We start from the raw sequence: 27,212 nt of genomic DNA, 5'->3' as shown, positions 1-27,212 counted from the left end.
GCCCCACTGTTTGCCCTGTTGGCTGTAGACGGTGCTGTTATTATTTCTGGACAAATTAATGAGCCTTCTTTGTGGACAGAGGACACAGGGACCATGGGATGAAAAGCCCCAATGACTGAAGGTAACCGAGTCGTCTCCTCTAATTTGGGTTCCTTCCCTGGTTACAGCATGACGCCAAATCAACATACAGCATCAGCAACAAACCGAATAAAACCTCTGACCTTTAAAAGGAGTTACAGTGTGTTTACAAACAAAATACAAACATGAGGGCATAAGTTTTACCACTTCCAGGAGACAGACATAGAGGGACAGAGAGACAGACACAGCAACAGCAAGCGAGCATGCCAGACAGACACACAGCGAGTGAGACAGCCAGAGACAGCAAGACAGACAGACAGATAGAGACAGACAGAGAGATGACAGGCGAGACAGCCAGACAGAGAGATGGCGGGCAAGCGTGCCAGACAGACACAGCGAGCAAGACAGCCAGAGACGGCGGGCTAAACAGAAAGAGAGATGGCGGGCGAGACGGCGAGCGAGACAGACAGCAAGACGGCGAGCGAGACAGACAGCGAGACGGCAAGCGAGACAGACAGACAGGGCCAGACAGGGCGGGCGAGACAGCCAGACAGGGCGGGTGAGCGAGCCAGCCAGCCAAACAGCCAGACAGACAGGGCGAGCTAGCCAGCCAAACAGCCAGACAGCCAGACAGACAGGGCGAGCGAGCGAGCCAGACAGACAGACAGGGCGAGCGAGCGAGCCAGACAGACAGACAGGGCGAGCGAGCGAGCCAGACAGACAGACAGGGCGAGCGAGCGAGCCAGACAGACAGACAGGGCGAGCGAGCGAGCCAGCCAGACAGACAGGGCGAGCGAGCCAGACAGACAGGGCGAGCGAGCCAGACAGACAGACAGACAGGGCGAATGAGCGAGCCAGACAGACAGACAGGGCGAGCGAGCGAGCCAGACAGACAGACAGGGCGAGCGAGCGAGCCAGACAGACAGGGCGAGCGAGCCAGACAGACAGACAGGGCGAGCGAGCCAGACAGACAGACAGACAGGGCGAGCGAGCCAGACAGACAGGGCGAGCGAGCCAGACAGACAGACAGCCAGACAGACAGGGCGAGCGAGCGAGCCAGACAGACAGGGCGAGCGAGCCAGACAGACAGACAGCCAGACAGACAGGGCGAGCGAGCTAGACAGACAGGGCGAGCAAGCCAGACAGACAAACAGACAGGGCGAGCCAGACAGACAGACAGGGCGAGCCAGACAGACAGTGAGACAGGGCGAGCCAGACAGACGGTGAGACAGGGCGAGCCAGACAGACAGACAGACGGTGAGACAGGGCGAGTGAGACAGACAGACAGATGGTGAGATAGGGCGAGCGAGACAGACAGACAGATGGTGAGACAGGGCGAACCAGACAGACAGACACAGCGAGCGAGACAGACAGACAGGGCAAGCGAGCCAGACAGACAGACTTGGCGAGCGAGCCAGACAGACAGACAGACAGAGAGGGCGAGCGAGCCAGACAGACAGACAGGGCGAGCGAGCCAGACAGATGGACAGACAGAGAGGGCGAGCGAGCCAGACAGACAGACAGACAGGGCGAGCGAGCCAGACAGACAGACAGACAGGGCGAGCGAGCCAGACAGACAGGGCGAGCGAGCCAGACAGACAGGGCGAGCAAGCCAGACAGACAGGGCGAGCGAGCCAGACAGACAGACAGGGCGAGCCAGACAGACAGACAGACAGACAGGGCGAGCCAGACAGACAGACAGGGCGAGCCAGGCAGACAGACAGGGCGAGCGAGCCAGCCAGACAGACAGACAGGGCGAGTGAGCCAGACAGACAGACAGACAGGGCGAGCGAGCCAGACAGACAGACAGACAGGGCGAGCGAGCCAGACAGACAGACAGGGCGAGCCAGACAGACAGACCGGGCGAGCGAGCCAGACAGACAGACAGGGCGAGCCAGACAGACAGACAGAGCGAGCCAGACAGACAGACAGGGCGAGCGAGCCAGACAGACAGACAGGGAGAGCGAGCCAGACAGACAGACAGGGAGAGCGAGCCAGACAGACAGACAGGGCGAGCCAGACAGACAGATAGGGTGAGCGAGCCAGACAGACAGATAGGGCGAGCGAGCCAGACAGACAGCCAGCCAGACAGACAGGGCAAGTGAGCTAGACAGACAGGGCGAGCAAGCCAGACAGACAGACAGACAGGGCGAGCCAGACAGACAGGGCGATCCAGACAGACGGTGAGACAGGGCGAGCGAGACAGACAGACAGACGGTGAGACAGGGCAAGCGAGACAGACAGACAGACGGTGAGACAGGGCGAGCCAGACAGACAGACACAGCGAGCGAGCGAGACAGACGGACGGTGAGACAGCGAGCAAGACAGACAGAGACAGACAGAGAGAGTGAGCCAGACAGACACCGACAGACAGGGCGAGCCAGCCAGACAGACAGACAGGGCGAGCGAGCGAGCCAGACAGACAGACAGACAGACAGGGCGAGCGAGCGAGCCAGACAGACAGACAGACAGGGCGAGCGAGCGAGCCAGACAGACAGACAGGGCGAGCGAGCCAGACAGACAGACAGACCGGGCGAGCGAGCCAGACAGCCAGACAGACAGACAGGGCGAGCGAGCCAGACAGACAGACAGACAGACAGGGCGAGCGAGCCAGACAGACAGACAGACAGACAGACAGGGCGAGCGAGCCAGACAGACAGACAGACAGACAGACAGGGCGAGCGAGCCAGACAGACAGACAGACAGACAGGGCGAGCGACCCAGACAGACAGACAGACAGACAGACAGACAGGGCGAGCGAGCCAGACAGACAGGGCGAGCGAGCCAGACAGACAGACAGACAGACAGACAGGGCGAGCGAGCCAGACAGACTGACAGACAGACAGGGCGAGCGAGCCAGACAGACAGACAGACAGGGCGAGCGAGCCAGACAGACAGACAGACAGGGCGAGTGAGCCAGACAGACAGACAGACAGGGCGAGCGAGCCAGACAGACAGACAGACAGACAGGGCGAGCGAGCCAGACAGACAGACAGACAGACAGACAGACAGACAGGGCGAGCGAGCCAGACAGACAGACAGACAGACAGACAGACAGACAGGGTGAGCGAGCCAGACAGACAGGGCAAGCGAGCCAGACAGACAGGGCGAGCGAGCCAGACAGACAGACAGACAGGGCGAGCGAGCCAGACAGACAGACAGACAGGGCGAGCGAGCCAGACAGACAGACAGGGCGAGCGAGCCAGACAGACAGACAGGGTGAGCGAGCCAGACAGACAGACAGGGTGAGCGAGCTAGACAGACAGGGCGAGCGAGCCAGACAGACAGACAGACTGACAGGGCGAGCCAGACAGACAGGGCGAACCAGACAGACAGGGCGAACCAGACATCTGGGAGTGTGCTTTTTTTTTAGTTATGGCCCCCAGATTTTTCTGCCTGTACTCCGTGATGTGTTGCAACCCTTGCTACATGTGCTGGGAATCTGCAGCGGTGTAGTGTCCCTCCACTGTATAATGTGTAAAGGCAACATTCAACACTTTAGCTAAAGCACTTGGACCTATATCAAGTTGGTCTGATGGTTTATTGCACAAAACATGTGCTCTGGACCACATTTGATTTAAATAAAAAAATTTAACGAAAAAAACCAGATTTTCAGACTGTGAAAAATGAGGCACTACATTATAATTCCTGTAAAGGAGACACACATTCTAACATACCGTCTACTTCCCGTCTTCTGCTTGACTTCCTCCATATCCTGTATCACAGTACACCTGGACAGGTGTTTCCCCTGTAGGGTAGATGGTGTACACTCCACTGAGTGTCTGTCCGTTAGTGTAGACATCAGAGCAGTCTGTTGGAAACAGTTCCCTAGAAATATTGGTACTCAGAACCAGCAGTGTGAGCAAGAGAGTCCAGAACACTGAAAATGCTGAAAATGCCTTGTCCTGGAAAAAGACACAAAAATATAACTAAAGCACAATTATATTCATTTTGAAGTCATAAAACAAAAAAGTTAGATAGTTTAGAAAATCGCAAACAGAGCAAACTGACTGAAAAAAAGCCTAATCAATATGTAATAACAATACAAAACAGCTAATTGGTAGTAATTAGGCTGTGTACTTACAGTCATTTTAGTTGCTTCCAGCTGTTCACAAACACACTTCAATTCCAATGCAGAGGTTCAGGATTTTGCCAGAAACAGCTGTAAATTAAACAATGAATTTAAGGATATTTTTACTTTCACTTTGTCCTTTATGTTTTTAAGTTCATAATCATCCACCTTCAAAACTAACACAGTTCAACAGAAAGTGCTTATAAATTAAAAATATAACACACATAAGGTGCCTCTTGAATCTCTTTCCAGATGTTCATACTCGCATACTTTTAAATCCTCCTGTACTCTGAAATTCCACCTCATTACATTAAATGTGTGTCAGAATTGAAATTCCTGAAGGAAATTCCAATAATTGAAGCCATAATCGCATGGATCTGGGATTTGGTTAATCTGTAACCAATGTACACATGCAGCTTTTGTGCATTCCAAATAAATAGGTAAACTATTATCGCAGCTTAAAGGAGGTATGCAGAGCCTTTATTTTTAAATAAATTTCTGAGTGGATAGTCTCTCCATCCTTGACTCTTGTCTGCTCCATAAATGGGCATAAAAATATATGTTTGAGAGTTAAAATCGACCGCAAAGTTGTGATTGGCGCTGCCCCGCTGAGCCAGCCAGCCCTGAGTGCGTGATGTCACTGCGATAACCGGTTTTAAAGATGAGGCTTTTTACAGCTATAGACCAAAGTCATATAAATAAAAATTTATGGTGAAAGTAAGAAATACCATTACTGACTTGCTCAACTAAGACTGATTTGACTTCACTGATTGTGGGTTGACTCACATTAAAACAGGATGGGTGTTATAACTTATGCATCATACATGTACATGCATGCATTTTCACTGATAAAATGTAAAAGGCTCATTAAATAATCAGATGAACTGAGACAATCACATTCTGAAGCAAATTAAATAATCTTATACCGCTAACTTAAACACACAATACAGGTTACATGGATTAATCTAAATGCAGGTAAACGTTCATTCACTTCTTCCATGTAAAGGCGAGGTGGCAGCAATATCCAGTTTAGAAATCAGATGGCTGCTCCACTCATTCTCCATTTTCTCCATACTGAGTACTCTGCCATTACTGCTCGGCTCAGGCAATTACTAAAACCCGGGACGGAACGGAACGTCACCGGTTTTAGCAACAACTGTGGGCAGGTCACTGCCTGAGCGATATATCCCATCCCATTCCATCCCAGGTTTGACCAACAACGCTCAGCTCACACTCCAGGAGAACTGGTGCAACTGAACTTACTTTCCTTTTAAAAAAGAAATAAAATGAATTCTTTCCTTTTCTTGTAGTTTTATTTAATTGTTGGTACTGCACCCTCTTTCAATACGGGCTTATAGCCAACGTTCCTCAACAGATCAGAGTTCTTGTACGAGTCCTCGGTAAAATGTGCAGAGCAGAGGAGAGACCACTTCGTATGCACCCAATGTGCCCATGAACTTCTCGCAAAACACGTCCAAATCTTTGCAGTTTGAACATTCTTGGGCCATGAATGCAACGTAAATTCACCTTCTGTCATGTTGCTGGCACATCTACGTGGCATGGCGATAAATTAGCTCAAATTGGAGCCTCGGAGTTGCAGTCAGCTCTGTGTTGTAGTGTAGTGGAAATGGCGATGAGACTAATAGCCTTTCTGCTGTGGCATTACAGACGTCAAGTTCATTCACTCAGACCGCTACTTATATGAATCACTTTAATTGTAAAAATTACGATATTAGATTTATTGTTAATGCTTAAAACTATTCCTGTGCCATTATTGAGGTCTCAAGGCATTCATAAATGAAAGTGAGGCCATGATTCTGCGTATATGCTTTAAAGACAAGTAGTAAATATGCATATTCCCCCAGATTTTTGAGTTCCTCTACATTATCCAATAACAATCCAGGACAGGATTGTTATTGTTGTCTGTTCAGACAATAAATGAATGCAAATGTTAAAAGACACAGACGTTGAATGTAATTACTCTTAATTACTCCATTTTAAAAATTACTTTTGAGTCAATCTCTTATTCTTCTAATTTGATTTCTGAATATATCACAGAGCTGTTCATTATTTTTTTTTTCTTGTAGTGTTCGATGGTCTGTAGAAATTCACACTGCTATCCATCCTCCTCTGAAACACCTGGTAGAAAGGGAACATTCAACACGTTAGTGGAACCAAAAGCAACAGTCCATATTAAGTGTGACAAGGCAATGAACTTTTCCCCTCTCCACCAGCAGAGGTCGCACTGTCTAACATTCTACCACAACCTCTGACACTTGTGCCTTGTACAGGCCACTTCCTATTTTATCAGTATCCAAGCAGTTCATGGATATTCAGCCATTGCAAAACCTTGGTGATCTCATGTTGTATAATTTCTGAGCTGTTTAATTTGTTTGTCTAGATGACCCTCATCTAGTTCCCTGGTGTTGAGTTTGGGATTTTTCTTTGGCTTTGACTTCTCTACTGGCTGTTGTTTTGGCTCACACTTGTCACATGAACATTTAACACTGGATTCCAAATTTAACATCTATTGTGTGATTATTTATTAATCTTCTGCACATGGATCCTCATCCATTAGCTTCTCATTACATTAAGATTGTCTAAAGGCCCCATTTAGAAAACAGTACTTTCAGCCTGAGTTTAATTTAAATAAAAATGATTGTACTATTTTACATATTTATTTGAAAATGTATTTCAGAAAAGCAAGTTAAATGAGGGTAGAACTGTGGTGTAGTGGTTAGCACTGTCACCTCACAGCAAGAAGGTCCTGGGTTCAAGCCCAGTGGCTGATGGGGGCCTTTCTGTGCGGAGTTTGCATGTTCTTCACGTGTCTGTGTGGTTTTCCTCCAGGTGCTCCAGTTTCCCCCACAGTCCAAAGACATGCAGGTTAGGTTAACTGGTGACTCTAAACTGACCGTAGTAGGTGTGAGTGTGAATGGTTGTGTGTCTCTATGTGTCAGCCCTGCGATGATCTGGCAACTTGTCCAGGGTGAACCCCGCCTCTCACCCACAGTCAGCTGGGATAGGCTCCAGCTCGCCTGTGACCCTGTACAGGATAAGCAGCTACAGATAATGGATGGGTGGGAGTTAAATGAGGTCGTTCTTCAAAAGCAGAGTTACGTTCTGACGTACTGTCCAATTCCCATCGTCTATTTGGCTTCCCCAGCAGCCCATGTCACAATACACCTGTACAGGTGTTTCCCCTGCAGGGTAAATTGTGTACATTTCACTGACTGTGTGACCATTAGCATAGACATCAGCACAGTCTCTCGGAAACAGTTCCTGAGAAAAAGGAGTACTCCCAACCAGCAGGGGGTGCAGTAGAGCCCAGAACATAGAAAATACAATGACCTGGCCAAAAGACAAACAAACAAAGTGGTCTACAGCATGATGTTTAATGTGTTTTATGATTTTGGTGTTTTGGAGGAATAAAATTTGCAAAATGGCTTCCAAATGAAGCTCAGTTGATCCAGCAAAGGGTGATCACCCGTATTATAGAAAACATTTAATAAACAGTTGGTATGTACAGCAAACCAAAATAAACTTAGTGTGCAAACACATAATATGTGATAAGAAAGGTACAATTACACTGTAACTTCCAGCCATTTTAATTTCCTTCAGCAGTTCATGTAAATAACAGCTTGATTTTGATGCAGAGATTGAACTGCTGTCCCTAAGAAGATTTAATTCAACATCTCATCTCATCTCATTATCTCTAGCCGCTTTATCCTTCTACAGGGTCGCAGGCAAGCTGGATCCTATCCCAGCTGACTATGGGCGAGAGGCAGGGTACACCCTGGACAAGTCGCCAGGTCATCACAGGGCTGACACATAGACACAGACAACCATTCACACTCACATTCACACCTACGGTCAATTTTAGAGTCACCAGTTAACCTAACCTGCATGTCTTTGGACTGTGGGGGAAACCGGAGCACCCGGAGGAAACCCACGCGGACACGGGGAGAACATGCAAACTCCACACAGAAAGGCCCTCGCCGGCCCCAGGGCTCGAACCCAGACCTTTTTGCTGTGAGGCGACAGCGCTAACCACTACACCACCGTGCCGCCCTTAATTCAACATAATTATATAAATAAATTCATACTCATTTGTAACATATAAAATCCTATATTTTTGCTTAGAGATGTGTTGTAATGTTTTGTTCTCCTATACAAAATCATGGCATTTGACAAACAATTCAGGCTTTACAGTATGCATGCCTATGAACAGTACACAGAATTGATTAACATAACCATCTTCTTGACCACACAGATCAAGAGCAATGTGTTTGGATCTTGTAAATTAAAACTAAAAGTCCTACCTGTTCCGCTTCTTGCATCCTATCTGGCATGTTCATACTCCCACACTTATAAACCTTGTTGGGCTTCCAAACCCACCCTAATTATTCAATTTCTGGAAAATTTCTGAAGTTATCTCCTGGATCTTGGGCCAAAGTCTCTTGGACATGACGGTTCATATACAGTCTTGGATTTGTTTTCACTTTGGATCATGAAAGACCTATTGTTTCATAAACACACCCACATAATTATTGTGTATTACCTGATAACTGTATCAATTATTGTGATACTTTAAACGGTTAAACATTACAAAACTTCCTTATAGTAAACCCAACTACCCCCAACCCCCCCATATGAAACCATGGCAGTATGAACTCTGTACCCTGACATGCAAAGCTCATTGAATGTCAGCATTTACAGTATCTAGATGGTGTGACCAATCACATCGTCTCCTGCTATAGGGTATTTATGTGACATCACCATACGCAGAATGCCTCACTTACTGGGTAGGAATGTTAGCATTCAGCTTGAATGCTGCAGAAACCCAAAACTATAAACTGTAATTAGGCTGCAGGGGGACACCAAACAGCTGCTCAGATAACTTAAATGCAACATTTTAATCAATTTTAAGCAACTCCTCCATATTAATTGGCAGCATTGAACTGTAATGATTATGGAGTCACTTTCACTGTTGTCATGGCAACAGTTTCAGTCATCTCTTTCAGTTTAAGTTAGTACTGTGGTCACTGTCCCTGTTTGAGCCTGCTGTTTGGAAAAAAAAAAACAGCTTCATTTCATTGTTTGACTTCTGCTTAAAATTTCATATTTACATGTTTGAAGACGAATATCAACACCAGAATGTTGAAGATTGTGTGTTTTTATTTTTGTTTTTTTGTTTTTAACTGTGAAACAAATGTTGATTGAAACCCATTTCTTTGGTTTCTTGAAACCCTTATCCTCTGTCTAAATATCTCACATCACTTAATACAGGAAAAGAGGTTGGGATCAAGAAATGTCATTTACATTTACATTTATATTACATGGTTGATGCTCATTTTCAGTGTTTTTTTACTGGAGTACTTTCTTTTCTGTGGTTGTGGCTCAACCACTTCCACCATCAACAACAATGATGTTATAAAGAGAAATTCATGACTGTGCAACAGACACGGGTCTGATCTTCATAGCGATGTACTTGAGACCATAATCATAGCCTTTCCAATGTTGCCACACATTTCCAATGGCATAATAGGTGCCGTCACGTCCCCACAGGTATATTCCATTAGGGTTAGCATGGTGGCACTGACTGTACCAAAATCCCCCAAGGTAGGATTTAGCACAGTTTCCACTTGCATGTGAATCCTGGTCTTTATCAAAGGTGGTGAATTTCTGTCCATTGTTTGTTGCCAGAGAATCCCCTGCAGATAACAAATGCGGTCACTACACACTCTGTGGAATATATGTACATTATTTTCCTTGTCATTGCACTTCAGTGTTCATCCTCCTTGGTGTTTGTGGTTGTCTACACATCTCTGACTCTCCCTTACCTGCACCTCCATTGATGAAATTACTAATATGGAGTTTATATCCATCAGTTTCAGATTCTATCGAGAAAGAAGAATACTGGGCATAAACTGTCACTCCATCAAAGTCCTGCAGGTCCACTTTCAGCTCGTATTTCCTCTTGCGTGTGAGTTGGTAGAGATTTTCTAATCCTGGAGGTAAAAAGTGGAATATCATATGCTGAAAGATATTCATGAAAAATTAGGTTCAAGTGCAAAAGGCAGTGGCCATTTGTGGTACACAAATGTGTTACTCAGTGTGACCACATGGGGGAAGCATTGAGTTTAAGTGTTTGGCAATTTTCAATATAAAACAACATTAAATATAAACATTAACCTGGTGATTTGCATCTCAAACAGTTGATGTTACTTAGTGATTTAGAAAATGGTCATTTAAAAAAAAAACATAATAGTCACATTGTTGTATCTGTGCTAACAACATATAAATCAAGTGTTGCCAGGCAAAACAAACATCGCCCAGCAGCACTTATTTTATACCTCTGTGTTGATAATGGTAATACAGTGGTGCTTGAAAGTTTGTGAACCCTTTAGAATTTTCTATATTTCTGCATATATGACCTGTATGACCTAAAACATCATCAGATTTTCACACAAGTCCTAAAAGTAGATAAAGAGAACCCAGTTAAACAAATGAGACAAAAATATTATACTTGGTCATTTATTTATTGAGGAAAATGATCCAGTATTACATATCTGTGAGTGGCAAAAGTATGTGAACCTTTGTTTTCAGTATCTGGTGTGACCCCCTTGTGCAGCAATAACTGCAACTAAACGTTTGCGGTAACTGTTGATCAGTCCTGCACACCGGCTTGGAGGAATTTTAGCCCGTTCCTCCGTACAGAACAGCTTCAACTCTGGGATGTTGGTGGGTTTCCTCACATGAACTGCTCGCTTCAGGTCCTTCCACAACATTTCCATTGGATTAAGGTCAGGACTTTGACTTGGCCATTCCAAAACATTAACTTTATTCTTCTTTAACCATTCTTTGGTAGAACGATTTGTGTGCTTAGGGTTGTTGTCTTCCTGCATGACCCACCTTCTCTTGAGATTCAGTTCATGGACAGATGTCCTGACATTTTCCTTTAGAATTCACTGGTATAATTCAGAATTCATTATTCCATCAATAATGGCAAGCCATCCTGACCCAGATGCAGCAAAACAGGCCCAAACCATGATATGACCACCACAGATGGGATAAGATTCTTATGCTGGAATGCAGTCTTTTCCTTTCTCCAAATATAACGCTTCTCATTTAAACCAAAAAGTTCTATTTTGGTCTCATCCATCCACAAAACATTTTTCCAATAGCCTTCTGGCTTGTTCACGCGATCTTTAGCAAACTGCAGACGAGCAGCAATGTTCTTTTTGGAGACCAGTGGCTTTCTCCTTGCAACCCTGCCATGCACACCATTGTTGTTCAGTGTTCTCCTGATGGTGGACTCATGTACATTAACATTAGCCAATGTGAGAGAGGCCTTCAGTTGCTTAGAAGTTATCCTGGGGTCCTTTGTGACCTCGCCGACTATTACACGCCTTGCTCTTGGAGTGATCCTTGTTGGTCGACCACTCCTGGGGAGGGTAACAATGGTCTTGAATTTCCTCCATTGGTACACAATCTGTCTGACTGTGGATTGGTGGAGTCCAAACTCTTTTGAGATGGTTTTGTAACCTTTTCCATCCTGATGAGCATCAACAACAGTTTTTCTGAGGTCCTCAGAAATCTCCTTTGTTTGTGCCATGATACACTTCCACAAACATGTGTTGTGAAGACCAGACTTTGATAGAGCCCTGTTCTTTAAATAAAACAGGGTGCCCACTCACACCTGATTATCATCCCATTGATTGAAAACACCTGACTCTAATTTCAACTTCAAATTAACTGCTAAGGTTCACATACTTTTGCCACTCACAGATATGTAGTATTGGATCATTTTCCTCAATAAATAAATGACCAAGTATAATATTTTTGTTGTATTTGTTTAACTGGGTTCTCTTTATCTACTTTTCGGACTTGTGTGAAAATCTGATGATGTTTTTGGTCGTATTTATGCAGAAATATAGAGCTATCATGAACCATTTTAAAGTTATAGCCCTTTGAAAACCCATGACCTTCAGTTTGACCTTTCAGGGTCACTCAAGGTCAAAGATCATGGTGCCAAATGAATGGCCATATGGAAATTCCTATATGATCATAATATCTCTTTATCTGCAACCGTTTTTGAGTTATAATGGAAAATGTTATTTTGACCAAAAGGTTGACCTTTCTGGTGACCTTGACCTTCACCTTGACCTGATTATCCCCAAAATTTAAACAGGCAATCTACGGACCATTGCCCACCTACCCTGAAAATTTGAAGTCAATCGGTGCAATTGTCTTGACACTAAATTGTTAACAGACAGTCAGACACACACACACACAAACAAACAAACCGCACTGATTACAATACCTCACCTCACTTACTCCATCGCAGGCGAGGTAAACACTCAATAACGTGTGTTACTCAGTGTGGCCACATGGGGGAAGCATTGAGCTTAAGTGTTTGGCATTTTCAATAAAAACAATATTCAATATAAACATTAACCTGGTGTTTTGCATCTCAAACAGTTGATGTTAATTAGTGATTAGTGATAGAAATGAGTCATATTTTTAAAAAATGAAAAAACAGTCACATTCTTGTATCTCTGCTAAAACTGTATATAAAGTAACAGTATTTATATGAAATGGACGACTTTTCACTGACTCTTAAAGGGATAGTTCGGGATTTTTGACATGAATCTGTATGGCATCCCCATCGATAGTGTCGTGCAAACACACTGACTTACCCCTGACAGCATCCTGTGAGTCCAGTTCTTGTCCAGTTTTGGTCCAGACGAAAGTAGTCCGGCAAGTTTGTTGGGGTCACGAAAGTAAAACGTTTTTCGTCTCAAAACAGTATGTGTTCAAAAGAGTGATATATTTGCATCACAAAACCGTTGTCAAATAAAAAGTCAGACCTCGAAATCGCTTGGTGCTATTTTCTCTCCCTTCTTATCACTGCGCGCTGCCGGCTTCATCCAGCTGCGGCTCCAGCTTCAAGGATAAGCTGGAGCCGCATAAGTAGGAGTCCCGGCGGGTGGTTTGTATTCGATTCGTTTATATCCCGACCTTGTCAGCTGTCACATTTATGTTCATGGACCCGGTAAGCTGGTAAATAATATTTATTTATTTTTTTCTTTACCAAATTCTAACAGAAAACGAGAGCGCCCGAAAGGGAAAACCGAGCCGCCTCACGGCTGTAATGCAAATTGCTTTCCTCCTCAGTATACAAGTGCGCTTCCATGGCAGGGAAAAAGAAACTACCACTGCTGCCTATGTAGTGCCCTCATCTCATTATCTCTAGCCGCTTTATCCTTCTACAGGGTCGCAGGCAAGCTGGAGCCTATCCCAGCTGACTATGGGCGAAAGGCGGGGTACACCCTGGACAAGTCACCAGGTCATCACAGGGCTGACACATAGACACAGACAACCATTCACACTCACATTCACACCTACGCTCAATTTAGAGTCACCAGTTAACCTAACCTGCATGTCTTTGGACTGCGGGGGAAACCGGAGCACCCGGAGGAAACCCACGCGGACACGGGGAGAACATGCAAACTCCACACAGAAAGGCCCTCGCCGGCCCCGGGGCTTGAACCCAGGACCTTCTTGCTGTGAGGCGACAGCGCTAACCACTACACCACCGTGCCGCCCATGTAGTGCCCTATTTATACAAATAGGAGTCATTCAGGATTCAGCCATGACACGGAGCAAAAACATGGCTGAATCCTGAATGACTCCTATTTGTATAAATAGGGCACTACATAGGCAGCAGTGGTAGTTTCTTTTTCCCTGCCATGGAAGCACACTTGTATACTGAGGAGGAAAGCAATTTGCATTACAGCCGTGAGGCGGCTCGGTTTTCCCTTTCGGGCGCTCTCGTTTTCTGTTAGAATTTGGTAAAGAAAAAAATAAATAAATATTATTTACCAGCTTACCGGGTCCATGAACATAAATGTGACAGCTGACAAGGTCGGGATATAAACGAATCGAATACAAACCACCCGCCGGGACTCCTACTTATGCGGCTCCAGCTTATCCTTGAAGCTGGAGCCGCAGCTGGATGAAGCCGGCAGCGCGCAGTGATAAGAAGGGAGAGAAAATAGCACCAAGCGATTTCGAGGTCTGACTTTTTATTTGACAACGGTTTTGTGATGCAAATATATCACTCTTTTGAACACATACTGTTTTGAGACGAAAAACGTTTTACTTTCGTGACCCCAACAAACTTGCCGGACTACTTTCGTCTGGACCAAAACTGGACAAGAACTGGACTCACAGGATGCTGTCAGGGGTAAGTCAGTGTGTTTGCACGACACTATCGATGGGGATGCCATACAGATTCATGTCAAAAATCCCGAACTATCCCTTTAAAGCAGGTATCAAAAACAGACAAAACTAGTCATAGACCTGTATTTAACAAAACTTCAATGAAACACTGTCAAAAACCAACCAGAGATGAGAAAGGCTTTGCGCCATCACATGATCCTCCATAGCAACAGTAACTACACCGCCATGACAGGAAGCAGATTAAACAAAATGGCCACAAGAGAGAGAGAACACATGCCTTCTCTACTGAAATATCAGGACTGAACAGCATAAAAATTCATGAAAAAAAAAACTAGACTTCATCAGTAATATCAATCCCTACAATGTCATGAACTGTCATCCATTCCCCCCCACCCCCCCACCCCCCCCCCCCCCCCCCAGAATTGATGGAAATCTGGCCGGATGCGGAATTCCCCGAAAAAGTGACCTACTTGAAACTCTATGAGCCTTTACACAAAAGATCAAATCAAGCCTAGAAGCTTACTGGGTTTTTTTTTTTTTTTTGTGGCTGGCTGGGTAAGATGTGTTTTTGTAGGTAAAGCAACAGAAAATGTAAAGATTCTAATCGGAAGGTTGGGATTTCTGAGGGATCCATCCATCTTCTACCACTTATCTGGATCCGGGTCATGGGGGTTGCAGCCTAAGCAGAGCAGCCCAGACTTCTCTCTCCCTGGCCACCTCCACCAGCTCTTCCAGGGGAATACTGAGGCATAGCTTGTGACCATATGTGAGCTGTGTCACATTCAGAAGTTCGCTGATGACACAGCCATCGTTGGGTGTATCAGTGACGACAGAGAGGATGAGTATAGGAGCCTGGTGAGGGACTTTGCTGTGTAGTGCAACAGGAACCATCTGCAGCTCAACACCTTGAAGACCAAGGAGCTGGTCATTGACTTTGGGAGGTCCAGACCAAGGTCACGACCACTTCTGATTGAGGGAGTCGAGGTGGAGGCTGTGGATTCCTACAAGTACCTCGGGCTGTGGCTGGACAGCAAGCTGGACTGAACTTGCAACACCAACCACTTATACAGGAAGGGACAGAGCAGGCTATACTTCCTGAGGAGGCTGCGGTCCTTTAACATCTGCAGAACACTCCTGTGGATGTTCTCTCAGTCTGTGGTCGCCAGTGTCCTATTTTACACCGTGGTGTGCTGGGGGGGGGCAGCACATCCAAGAAGGACACATCCAGGCTGGACAAACTGATCAGGCAGGCCGGCTCTGTGGTCGGCATGAAGCTGGACTCTCTGGTGACGGTGGCAGAGAAGAGGACTATCGAAAAACTATTGAACATCATGGACGATGCCAGTCACCCTCTGCACACCATCATCAGCAAACAGAGGAGCCTGTTCAGTGACAGAATGCTCCTTCCCAAGTGCAGGACGAACAGACTTAAAAACTCCTTTGTACCTCACGCCATCAGACTGTACAACTCCTCTCTGGGAGGGAGGAGGGGGAACAGGAGGACAGAGGACGGGAAGGAGCTGTAGCCTAGCCTAACAATAAGCAATACCGGACAATGTGCAATATAATGTGCAATATAAAGTGCAATATCTCTCCTGCTGCCCCCTTTTCCTTTTTTCCCTCCTTCCTCTCTTCCCCATATCTTATTCTTTTTATATTTGTATATGTAAATACTTAATTTAATTTTATTTATCTAGAAGTTTTTTCTCTATTTTCTATTCTCTGTTTATCCTGTAATGATGTTGCTGGAATCTTAATTTCCCTGAGGGAACCCTCCCAAAGGGATCAATAAAGTTCTATCTAATCTCTAAGATAGGTCAGAGTGGGAACATAGATGGACCAGTAAATTGAGAGCTTTGCCTTTAGGCTCAGCCCACTCTCACGCAGCCTCTCAGCCTGCTCTCAGCCCGCTCTCGCGCAGTCTCGCTCTCGCTCTCAGCCTGCTCTCAGCCCGCTCTCAGCCTGCTCTCAGCCCACTCTCAGCCCACTCTCGCGCAGCCTCTCAGCCTGCTCTCAGCCCGTTCTCGCGCAGCTTCGCTCTCGCTCTCAGCCCGCTCTCGCGCAGCCTCTCAGCCCGCTCTCAGCCCACTCTCACGCAGCCTCGCTCTCGCTCTCAGCCCGCTCTCAGCCCACTCTCAGCCTGCTCTCAGCCCACTCTCGCGCAGCCTCTCAGCCTGCTCTCAGCCCGTTCTCGCGCAGCTTTGCTCTCGCTCTCAGCCCGCTCTCAGCCCGCTCTCGCGCAGCCTCTCAGCCTGCTCTCGCCCCTTCTCGCGCAGCCTCGCTCTCGCTCTCAGCCCGCTCTCAGCCCGCTCTCAGCCCACTCTCGCGCAGCCTCTCAGCCTGCTCTCAGCCCGCTCTCGCGCAGTCTCGCTCTCGCTCTCAGCCTGCTCTCAGCCCGCTCTCAGCCTGCTCTCAGCCCACTCTCAGCCCACTCTCGCGCAGCCTCTCAGCCTGCTCTCAGCCCGTTCTCGCGCAGCTTCGCTCTCGCTCTCAGCCCGCTCTCAGCCCACTCTCACGCAGCCTCGCTCTCGCTCTCAGCCCGCTCTCAGCCCACTCTCAGCCCGCTCTCAGCCCACTCTCGCGCAGCCTCTCGGCCCGCTCTCAGCCCACTCTCGCGCAGCCTCTCAGCCTGCTCTCAGCCCGTTCTCGCGCAGCTTCGCTCTCGCTCTCAGCCCGCTCTCGCCCCTTCTTGCGCAGCCTCGCTCTCGCTCTCAGCCCGCTCTCAGCCCGCTCTCAGCCCGCTCTCAGCCCACTCTCGCGCAGCCTCTCAGCCTGCTCTCAGCCCGTTCTCGCGCAGCTTCGCTCTCGCTCTCAGCCCGCTCTCAGCCCACTCTCGTGCAGCCTCTCAGCCCGCTCTTGCGCAGCCTCGCTCTCGCTCTCAGCCCGCTCTCGCGCAGCCTCTCAGCCCGCTCTCGCGCAGCCTCTCAGCCCACTCTCAGCCCACTCTCGCGCAGCCTCTCAGCCTGCTCTTGCGCAGCCTCGCTCTCGCTCTCAGCCCACTCTCGTGCAGCCTCTCAGCCCGCTCTCGTGAGTGGTTGGCATTTTAAAGTCAGTATAGTGTGAAGGGCTTCATACAAGGGACTATGATCATCTCGTCCTAAGTCTTAAAATAATATCCAGTGAGTGATCTGTGATGTAATTTCTCACCTAGCCAATATTCTCCATACTTGTTCCCAAACCCTTTCTTGTAGTGTTCCCATGGTCTGTAGAAATTCACACTGCCATCCATCCTCCGCTGAAACACCTGGTATAAAGGTAACATTCAACACTTTAGCTGAATCCCAGTCACTAGTATCTATTTCTGTGATTGATCTGATGATTTATCACAAAAAACACCTGCTCAGATCTACATTTAATTTAAATGAGAATAATGTCCACAGTGTTCATACCGTCCAATTCCCATCTTCTGTTAGGCTTTCTGCACAACCCATATCACAGTACACCTGGACAGGTGTTTTCCCCGTAGGGTAGATGGTGTACACGCCACTGAGTGTCTGTCCGTTAGCGTAAACATCAGAGCAGTCTGTCAGAAACAGATCCTGAGAAATAGGAGTACTTCCAACCAGCAGGGGGAGCGCACAGAACACAGCAAACACTGAAAACACCATGTTCTGGAAATCGACAAATAAAAACAATGACTTTTAAAATAAAAACAAAACATGTTGTGAAGCTTCCATTATAAAAAGCCATAACACTGAAAAATTGTTGAACACAGCAAACTGGATGAGCACTTTAACAAAGCAAGAGCTAATCAGAATACAGTAATTACATTATGACTTACACTCACTTTAGTCTCCTCTAACAATTTCAAGAAAACAGTCCCTCGATTCTAAAGCAGAGATTGTGGATTTGACCAGAGACACCTGTAAGTTTAACAGCAGTTTTCAGAGAACATGATTCTTTTTACTCACACTTTATCCATGACATTTGTTTTATTTCAAGATCTTATTTTTGTTCCCAAAACTGCACAATTTTAAAGAAAAGCTTTGTATCATGTAAATGAAACATAACAGTGGAACATACCTGAGGTGTTTATCTTATCTCTTTTTCAGATGTTCATCCTTCCATACTTTTAAACCCTGCTGAACTCCCAAACCCCTCCTACTGTAACTACATCACATGAGTGTGTGTCAATAATGGAAATTCCTGAATGAAATTCCAGTCATTGGATCGATGGCCTTATGGATAAGGTGGTGGATTTGTTCCGACCTTAATTTTTTTTTTAATGAATTTATACAAACCCAATTCCAAAACAGTTGGGACGCTGTGTAAACTGTCAATAAAACAGAATGTGAAGATTTGCAAATCATGGAAACTCTACATTTCATTGAAAATAGTACAAAGACAACATATCAAATGTTGAAACTGAGAAATTTTATTGTTTTTTGAAAAATATATGCTCATTTTGAATTCGATGTCAGCAACAAGTTTCAGAAAAGTTGGGACAGGGTCAACAAAAAACATAAAAAGTCGTGAAAAAAACCTAATTAGGTTAATTGGCAACAGGTCAGTAACATGATTGGGTATAAAATGAACATTCCAGAGGCGGAGTCTCTCAGAAGTAAAGATGGGGAGGGGTTCACCACTCTGTGAAAGACTGCAAAGAATTTGTGGATCACATCATCTCTGGTCCATAATATCATTAAAAGATTCAGAGAATCTGGAGAAATCTCTGTATGTAAGAGACAAGGCTGAAAACTGACATTGGATGCCTGTGATCTTCAGGCCCTCAGGAGACACTGCATTAAAAGCAGACATGTGTCTGTAGTGGAAATCACTGTATGGGCTCAGGAACACTTCAGAAAACCATCGTCTGTGAAAACACTTCATTACTGCATCTACAAATGCAAGTTAAAACCAGATATAAACAATATCCAAAAACACCACCCCCTTCTCTGGGCTCGAGCTCTTTTACAATGGACTGAGGTGAAGTGGAAAACTGTCCCGAGGCCTGACAAATCAAAAGTAGAAATTCTTTTTAGAAATCATGGACACCACATCCTCCAGGCTAAGGAGGAGAGGACCCATCCAGCTTGTTATCAGTGCACTGCTCAAAAGCCAGCGTCTGTGATGGTATGAGGGGCTTTAGTGCACATGACATGAGTAGCTTGTACTTCTGGGAAGGCATCATTTATGTTGAATGAGAGAGTGTCTTGCAAAAGTATTCATCCCCCTTGGTGTTTGTCCTGTTTTGTCGCATTACAAGCTAGAATTAAAATGGATTTTGGGGGGGTTAGCACGATTTGATTTACACAACATGCCTACCACTTTAAAGGTGCCAATTGTTGTTATATTGTGATACAAACAATAAGATGAAAAAAACAGAAATCTGGAGTGTTCATAGATATCTCCCCCCCTCCCACCACCCCCCCCCAAAAAAGTCAATACTTTGTAGAGCCACGTTTTGCTCAATTACAGCTGCAAGTCTCTTGGGGTATGTCTCTATTAGCTTAGCACATCTGGCCACTGGGATTTTTGCCCATTCCTCAAGGCATCACTGCTCCAACTCCTTCAAGTTAGATGGGTTGCGTTGGTGTAGAGCAATCTTCAAGTTATGGCACAGATTCTCAATTGGTTTGAGGTCTGGGCTTTGATTAGGCCATTCCAAGACATTTAAATGTTTCCCTTTAAGCCACTCCAGTGTAGCTTTAGCAGTATGTTTAAGGTAATTGTCCTGCTGGAATGTGAACCTTCATCCCAGTCTCAAACCTCTGGCTGACTCAAACAGGTATTCTCAGGGTGGTGGGTTTGCACCACACATAGCGTTTCCCATGATGGCCAAATAGATCAGTTTTTGTATCATTTGACCAGAGGATCTTCTTCCATGTGTTTGGGGAGTCTGCCACATGCTGTTGCACAAACTCCAAATGTGTTTTCTTAAACAATTACTTTTTTCTGACCACTCTTCCATAAAGCCCCACTCTGTGGAGTGTACGGCTTAAAGTGGTCCTATGGACAGATACTCCCATCTCCACTGTGGATCTTTGCAGCTCCTTCAGTGTTATCTTTGGTGTCTTTGTTATACTGTATCTCTGATTAATGCCCTCCTTGCCTGGTCTGTGAGTTTTGGTGGGCGGGGTCTTGTCTTGTCAGGTTTGTAGTGGTGCCATATTCTTTCCATTTTGCTATAATGGATTTAATGGCGCTCCCTGGGATATTCAAAGTTTGGGATATTTTTTATAACCCAACCCTGATCTATACTTCTCCACAACTTTGTCTCTGACCTGTTTGGAGGCTCCTTGGTTTTCATGTTGCTTGGTTAGTAGTGTTGCAGAGTCAGGGTCCTTCCAGAACAGGTTGATTTATACAGACATCATGTGACAGATCATGTGACACTTTGATTGCACACAGGTGGATCTTAATTAACTAATTATGTGACTTATTAAGTGAATTGGTTGGACCAGCTCTTATTTAGGAATTTCAAATGAAAGGGGGTGAATACCTATACACACTCCAGATTTCTGGGGGGGGGTGTTTATCTTAATTATTGTTTGTGTTACAATAAAAAAAGAAAACAATTTGCACCTTTAAAGTAGTAAGCATGTTGTGTAAATCAAATGGTGCTAACCCCCCAAAAATCCATTTTAATTCCAGCTTGTAATGTGACAAAACAGGACAAATACCAAGGGGGATGAATACTTTTGCAAGATGCTGTATACACATTTCAAAGCAATATGCTGCCATCCAGACAAAATCTTTTTCACGGAAGGCCTTCCTTATTTCAGCAAGACAACATCAAACTGCTTTCTACACATATTACAGCTGCATAGCCCTGCAGTAAAAGAGTCCAGGTGCTAAACTGGCCTGCTGCAGTCCAGACCTTGTCTTCCATTTTAAACATTTGGCACATTATGAAGCACAAAATACGACAAAGGAGACCCCGAACTCTTGAGCAACTGAAATTGTATATCAGACAAGAATGGGACAACATTTTTCTTTCAAAACTACAGCAATTGATCTCCTCAGTTCCCAAATGTTTACAGAGTGTTGTTAAAAGTCGAGGTAATGCAACATAGTGGTAAACACGCCCCGTCCCACTTTTTTTGAAATGTGTTGCTGACATCAAATTCAAAATGAGCATATACTTTTAAAAAAAACAATAAAACATCTCAGTTTCAACATTTGATATGTTGTTTTTGTACTATTTTCAATGAAATATAGAGTTTCCATGATTTGCAAATCTTCATATTCTGTTTTTATTTACAGTTTACACAGCGTCCCAACATTTTGGGAATTGGGGTTGTACATGAAAGTGTTCTGTGCTGCCATATTATATTATATTATATTATATTATATTATATTATATTATATTATATTATATTATATTATATTATATTATATTATAATGTTGTTGTTTTTATTGTACCTTAAACACAAAATCGTACTTATGGCCATTTTACCTCAGGAGCAATCCAAACAGACTCTGTAAATACATGACATATTTGTTCAATATTTACTCTGTACCAGTTGTTCCAGGATTGTGAAACAGAATTACGGATGCGTGACTGTGCTCTGGAACTGTGCCCTGGAACACGCTGAACAAGTCAGTTCAGCCTTCAGTATTTCCAATTACAGATTTCAGCTCTTCCTGGTTGATCCCCAGACATTCCCAAACTGACTGTGAGATATTATCTCTCCTGCTGGTCCTGGATGTGCCCTGTGGTCTCCATCAAGTGGAATGGCCCTAATACAGCTCTGCTGGAGAATTTGGAGGAGCATCAGCTCTACTCCGAGGCTCTGCCGGATTGCTGAACTCCTCACTCTGATTGAAGAGTAAGGCCAGCAACCCTGCATAGGAAACTCACAATAAAGATCTCCTTGATTTACTGACACGTTTCCCAAAATTCCTCTCAGGGATCCATAAAGTCTACAGTATATCCATCCATCCATCTATCTACATTTCTGTTGCCTGTACGCATGCCCATAGGTGAAGACAGGGATGTAGATTGACCAGTGAACAAAGCGCTTCACTTACAAACCAAGTTCCTGCTTCATTACCACAGAATGGTACATCTGCTGCAGACCTGATCCATTTGTCAGTCACACACTCTTTTTCCATCAACAAAGATACACCTTGATGGATTTCAAATTAATACCAAGAATGTAGACACAACTCTCACTCTGCATGTACACAGACTAGATCACATGAAGAATTGACCCAGACACCCTGCACTCATATAGTACCTTCAAAAACAGATATTGAGGCACATAATCATATGCCTTCTTCAAATCCACTACACATGTGCTGACTGGGGCTGGTGATGTAGTGGTTAGCACTGTCGCCTCACAACAAGAAGGTTCTGGGTTCGAGCCCAGTGGCTGACGGGGGCCTTTCTGTGTGGAGTTTGCATGTTCTCCCCATGTCTGCGTGGGTTTCCTCCGGGTGCTCTGGTTTCCCCCCACAGTCCAAAGACATGCAGGTTAGGATAATTGGGGGCTCTAAATTGACTGTACGTCTGAATGTGAGTGTGAATGGTTGTTTGTCTCTGTGTCAGCCCTGTGATGATCTGGCAACTTGTCCAGGGTGTACCCCACCTCTCAGCCATAGTCAGCTGGGATAGGCTCCAGCTCGCCCATGACCCTGCACAGAGTAAGTAGTTATGGATAATGGATGGATGGATATTAGGGTGGAGCTAATTTTTAAAGTTATTAAATATGACCATCTTTATATATATATATATATATATATATATATATATATATATATATATATATAAAATTCTGGTAAGATATTAAGAAAAATGAAGTTTGGCAGCCAAGCCATGAAGTCTGTCACAATTAAGTCCTGCTGTCATTAGAGGCATTATTCAGTATAGGGCCTACAATAATACTACACTGGAATGGATTGGGGCAGCATGAAATATTATCAGTTCATTAAGGGTTGACTGCAAAGTATACAGTGAAATGTACACTGTGCAATTGTTATAGTGTTAATCATTTTAAAAACTGATCACTAACATTATGGAGCTAACCGATCGAGCTGATCCCATTCCACAGTGCCCGACAACATAAGGTGAAAATATGCTCAGGAAAAAAGCCTCTACTGGCCCTCAGTCTCCCTATAACCCATACTGAAGACACTTTTTTGAGTACCTCTGAAGTCTGGATACAGAACTAGTGCATGGTAAATATGTCACATTGCTATAATTGTGAATGTATAAATAAACTATTTTGTTGAACAATATTAGTTTATTTACTTTATTGATAAAATATATCAAAAAGAAAGCACTAATAGGCTAAAAAAACTTGTAGAATGGGTTCTTCTTTTGAATACATGTCTGTGTGCATTTCTCCGAATATGTTCTGAATCTGTAGTTCTGTACAATATATACAAATACAGAGCTGGCCAAGAATACGTTTCTAATTTTTCCAAAACTTACTATACACATACATGAAATAAAAGAAAATAAAATTATATAAATCTTACATTAAACAAGAAGCCATCACAGTGAGCTTTTTCACAGAAATGCAAAGGACTAGAATTGTATACAAACTATATAATAATATAGTTTACAATTTGTACACATGGCAACAAATATAAATAAAATAAATAAATATAAATGAACAAGTGATGCTATAGTACCAACTAGAATACACATAAAATGGACAATTGTAAAAAGAAAATGAATAAAATACTTTTGTAATCTTCGAGTTGATGGAGCTACCATTAAAATTTAAGATATCATGCACAAACTTTGTCTATATGGTTTTTAGTACAAATGGAACAGGTTCAGGAAGTAAGACCAAATAAAATCAATGAAAAACAATTTTCTGTCATTTAAGTTCCACCCTAATGGATATGCTGACTAGATTGGCATACTCAGATGATACGATCACAAAATTGGTCATTGACTGTTAGCCCAGGATGTTCTGATACATAATCTATGGCTCTTCACAGTCAAACACCACCAAGGATCTCCATCATTCCCACATTATACACTTTTTTGACATCCCATTCCAGATTTATTCCCCTTTACTGTTCTCGTGAGCTCCACTCTTCTCCACGCTTCTCTTCTCTTCTCTTCTCTTCTCTTCTGGGAAGGCTTTCCACTAGAGTTTGGGGCGTGGCTGTAGGGATTTGTGTTCATTCAGTTCAGCTACAAGAGCATTAGTGAGATCAGGTACTGATGTTGGAATGTTGAGGCTCCAGTTCCAGTTCATCCCAAAGGTGTTCATTGGAGTTGAGTTCAGTCAGGGATCTGTGCAGAACACTCAAGTTCTTCTACTCCAACCTTGACGAACTATATACAGTGTGGGAAATAAGGCCAGACCGATGGACATTGACTGGTAATTTTCACATTTGTCTGTCTGTATTTCAAAAGCATCAAACTGGATGGCCCATGAAAAATTGTAAAGATATGGGTCTAATCTACTTCTAATTTTCTTCCAAATGTTACACTGGGCAAATACATTATGTCATAACACGGTCTGTGAAACGGGGGCCCCGCAGGCCCGATTTAAAAATTCATAACTTGGCCACCGATGGTCCTAGCCCTGCCAAACTTTACAGGCACACCCCACTCCCCAAGCTCTTTCCAACCAGCCCAGGCACAGCCCAGTAGAACCACGGCTCAGCCTGCTATTTGCCCCGGAGCCCCTGAAAAACTTTAACACAAGCTCTGGCTCAAGCCAGCCTTTAAAAATTCCTAACTCGGCCACCAGTGGTCCTAGCCCCACCAAACTTTACAGGCACATCCCTCTGCCTGAGACCTTTCGAATCAGCCCAAGTTCAGCCCAATCTGACATCAGCAGCGAACATGTCAGGGGTTAGGTACCTTGCTCAAGGGCACTTCAGCCCAAAGCTGCCCCATGTTAACCTAACTGCATGTCTTTGGACTGTGGGGGAAACCGGAGCACCCGGAGGAAACCCACGCAGACACGGGGAGAACATGCAAACTCCAAACAGAAAGGCCCCCACTGGCCGCTGAGCTCGAACCCAGAACCTTCTTGCTGTGAGGTGACAGTGCTAACCACTACACCATCGTGCCACCCAGAATTATCTAAGTTCTAGTCCAGCAGATTTGAGTCTGAATGCCAAATGATATGACCATGTTTAATTCTGAGTCATTTTAAGTCATTTTGTTACAAAGTTACTTGGAATCTCATCCTCAAAATTTTAACTCTATTATGTAAGAATAGTTGTATTATTAATTACTAAATTTCTTATAGATTTATTATAAACATAGTATTAAAAAATAGTGTGGCAGCGGGGGCGTGGTCAAGCGCCGCTCTGTGACAGGAGGGCGGAGTCAGGGAAGGTAAGTGGCAGAATCGCGACACCTGAGGGTAATTAACCTGTGTTTTGTGTGTGTTTTCCCCAGTAAACCGCGCCCTACTTAAGGAGGGAAAGGGAGAGCGGAAGGGAGCTCCTTCCCGAGCAGAGACGACAGTGTGTGTGCGATTGGGCGGGAGATAAGGTACTCATTCTGTTGCCCACGTCGAGTTCCAAATTAATCGCCAAGTGGCAAGGACCCTTTGAGGTCACACGGCGAGTCGGGTACGTCGACTATGAGGTTAGGCGAACGGACCGGGAGGGGGCGCTACAGATCTACCACCTCAATCTGCTAAAACTCTGCAACGAGGAGGTCCCCGTGGCGTTGGTGTCGGTAGTTCCGGAGAAGGCGGAGCTGGGGCCAGAGGTCCAAAAAGGGACATTGGCATCTCGTACCTCTCCGGTCCCCTGTGGAGACCACCTCTCCCCGACCCAACTCACGGAGGTCGCCCAGTTGCAGGCCGAGTTTTCGGATGTGTTCTCGCCCCTGCCCGGTCGCACTAACCTCATAGAACACCACATAGAGACGCCCCCGGGGGTGGTAGTGCGCAGCCGTCCTTATAGATTACCCGAACACAAAAAAAAAGGTGGTTCGGGAAAAACTTCAGGCCATGCTCGAAATGGGCATCGTCGAGGAGTCCCACAGTGACTGGAGCAGCCCGGTGGTCTTGGTTCCTAAGGCCGACGGCTCGGTCCGGTTCTGTGTGGACTATAGAAAAGTCAACACGGTGTCTAAATTCGATGCGTACCCAATGCCTCATATTGATGAGCTGCTCGATCGACTAGGCACGGCTCGCTTTTACTCGACACTGGATTTGACGAAGGGATATTGGCAGATCCCCTTGATTCCATTATCCCGGGAAAAAACGGCCTTTTCCACACCGTTTGGCTTACACCAGTTCGTCACACTTCCGTTTGGGCTGTTTGGGGCGCCCGCTACGTTTCAGCGGCTGATGGACCGGATCCTCCGGCCCCACGCCACCTACGCGGCTGCTTACCTAGACGACATCATTATTTATAGTAATGACTGGCAGCGGCACCTGCAACACCTGAGGGCCGTCCTTAGGTCGCTGAGGCGGGCGGGGCTCACTGCCAACCCGAAGAAGTGTGCGATTGGGCGGGTGGAAGTACAGTATCTGGGCTTCCACTTGGGTAACGGGCAGGTGCGTCCCCAAATTAATAAGACAGCAGCGATTGCGGCCTGCCCGAGGCCCAAGACCAAAAAGGGGGTGAGACAGTTCCTGGGGCTGGCTGGCTATTATCGTAGGTTTATACCTAATTATTCGGACGTCACCAGCCCGCTGACTGACCTCACTAAAAAGGGGGCGCCAGATCCGGTCCAGTGGACGGAGCAGTGCCAGCGGGCTTTCTCTGAGGTAAAGGCTGCACTGTGTGGGGGGCCACTTTTGCACTCCCCTGACTTCTCCCTTTTTTGTTGCAGACGGATGCGTCGGACAGAGGGCTGGGAGCTGTTTTGTCCCAGCGGGTGGAGGGAGAGGATCGCCCCGTCCTATACATCAGCCGAAAGCTGTCAGTGCGTGA

General features: G+C 45.4%; 1 protein-coding gene across 1 annotated transcript; it reads right to left on the bottom strand.

Annotated features, from left to right (window-relative positions):
• Positions 1-9,595: 9,595 nt before the first annotated feature.
• Positions 9,596-18,320, bottom strand: LOC132865830 (microfibril-associated glycoprotein 4-like). Its single transcript, XM_060898326.1, has 6 exons — positions 18,312-18,320; positions 18,168-18,227; positions 17,788-18,009; positions 17,546-17,642; positions 9,994-10,161; positions 9,596-9,864 (listed from the first exon to the last, which is right to left on the bottom strand). Exons 1-6 carry the CDS (start codon positions 18,318-18,320, stop codon positions 9,596-9,598), a joined length of 825 nt encoding a protein of 274 aa, XP_060754309.1.
• Positions 18,321-27,212: the final 8,892 nt, after the last annotated feature.

This window comes from Neoarius graeffei, chromosome 18 (assembly GCF_027579695.1).
Source record: "Neoarius graeffei isolate fNeoGra1 chromosome 18, fNeoGra1.pri, whole genome shotgun sequence".
Taxonomy (NCBI): Eukaryota; Metazoa; Chordata; class Actinopteri; order Siluriformes; family Ariidae; genus Neoarius; species Neoarius graeffei.
Note: the sequence above shows the minus strand (reverse complement) of the source record. Positions and strands in the feature narration are given on the sequence as shown.

Bases quoted from the DNA above. Each gene is read 5' to 3' on its own strand.
- LOC132865830 (XM_060898326.1), bottom strand. The intron at 10,162-17,545 runs GTGAGAAATTAC...TTTTACCTCCAG, and splicing joins GTATGGAGAATATTGGCTAG to GATTAGAAAATCTCTACCAA. The intron at 9,865-9,993 runs GTAAGGGAGAGT...TGTTATCTGCAG, and splicing joins TTTCATCAATGGAGGTGCAG to GGGATTCTCTGGCAACAAAC.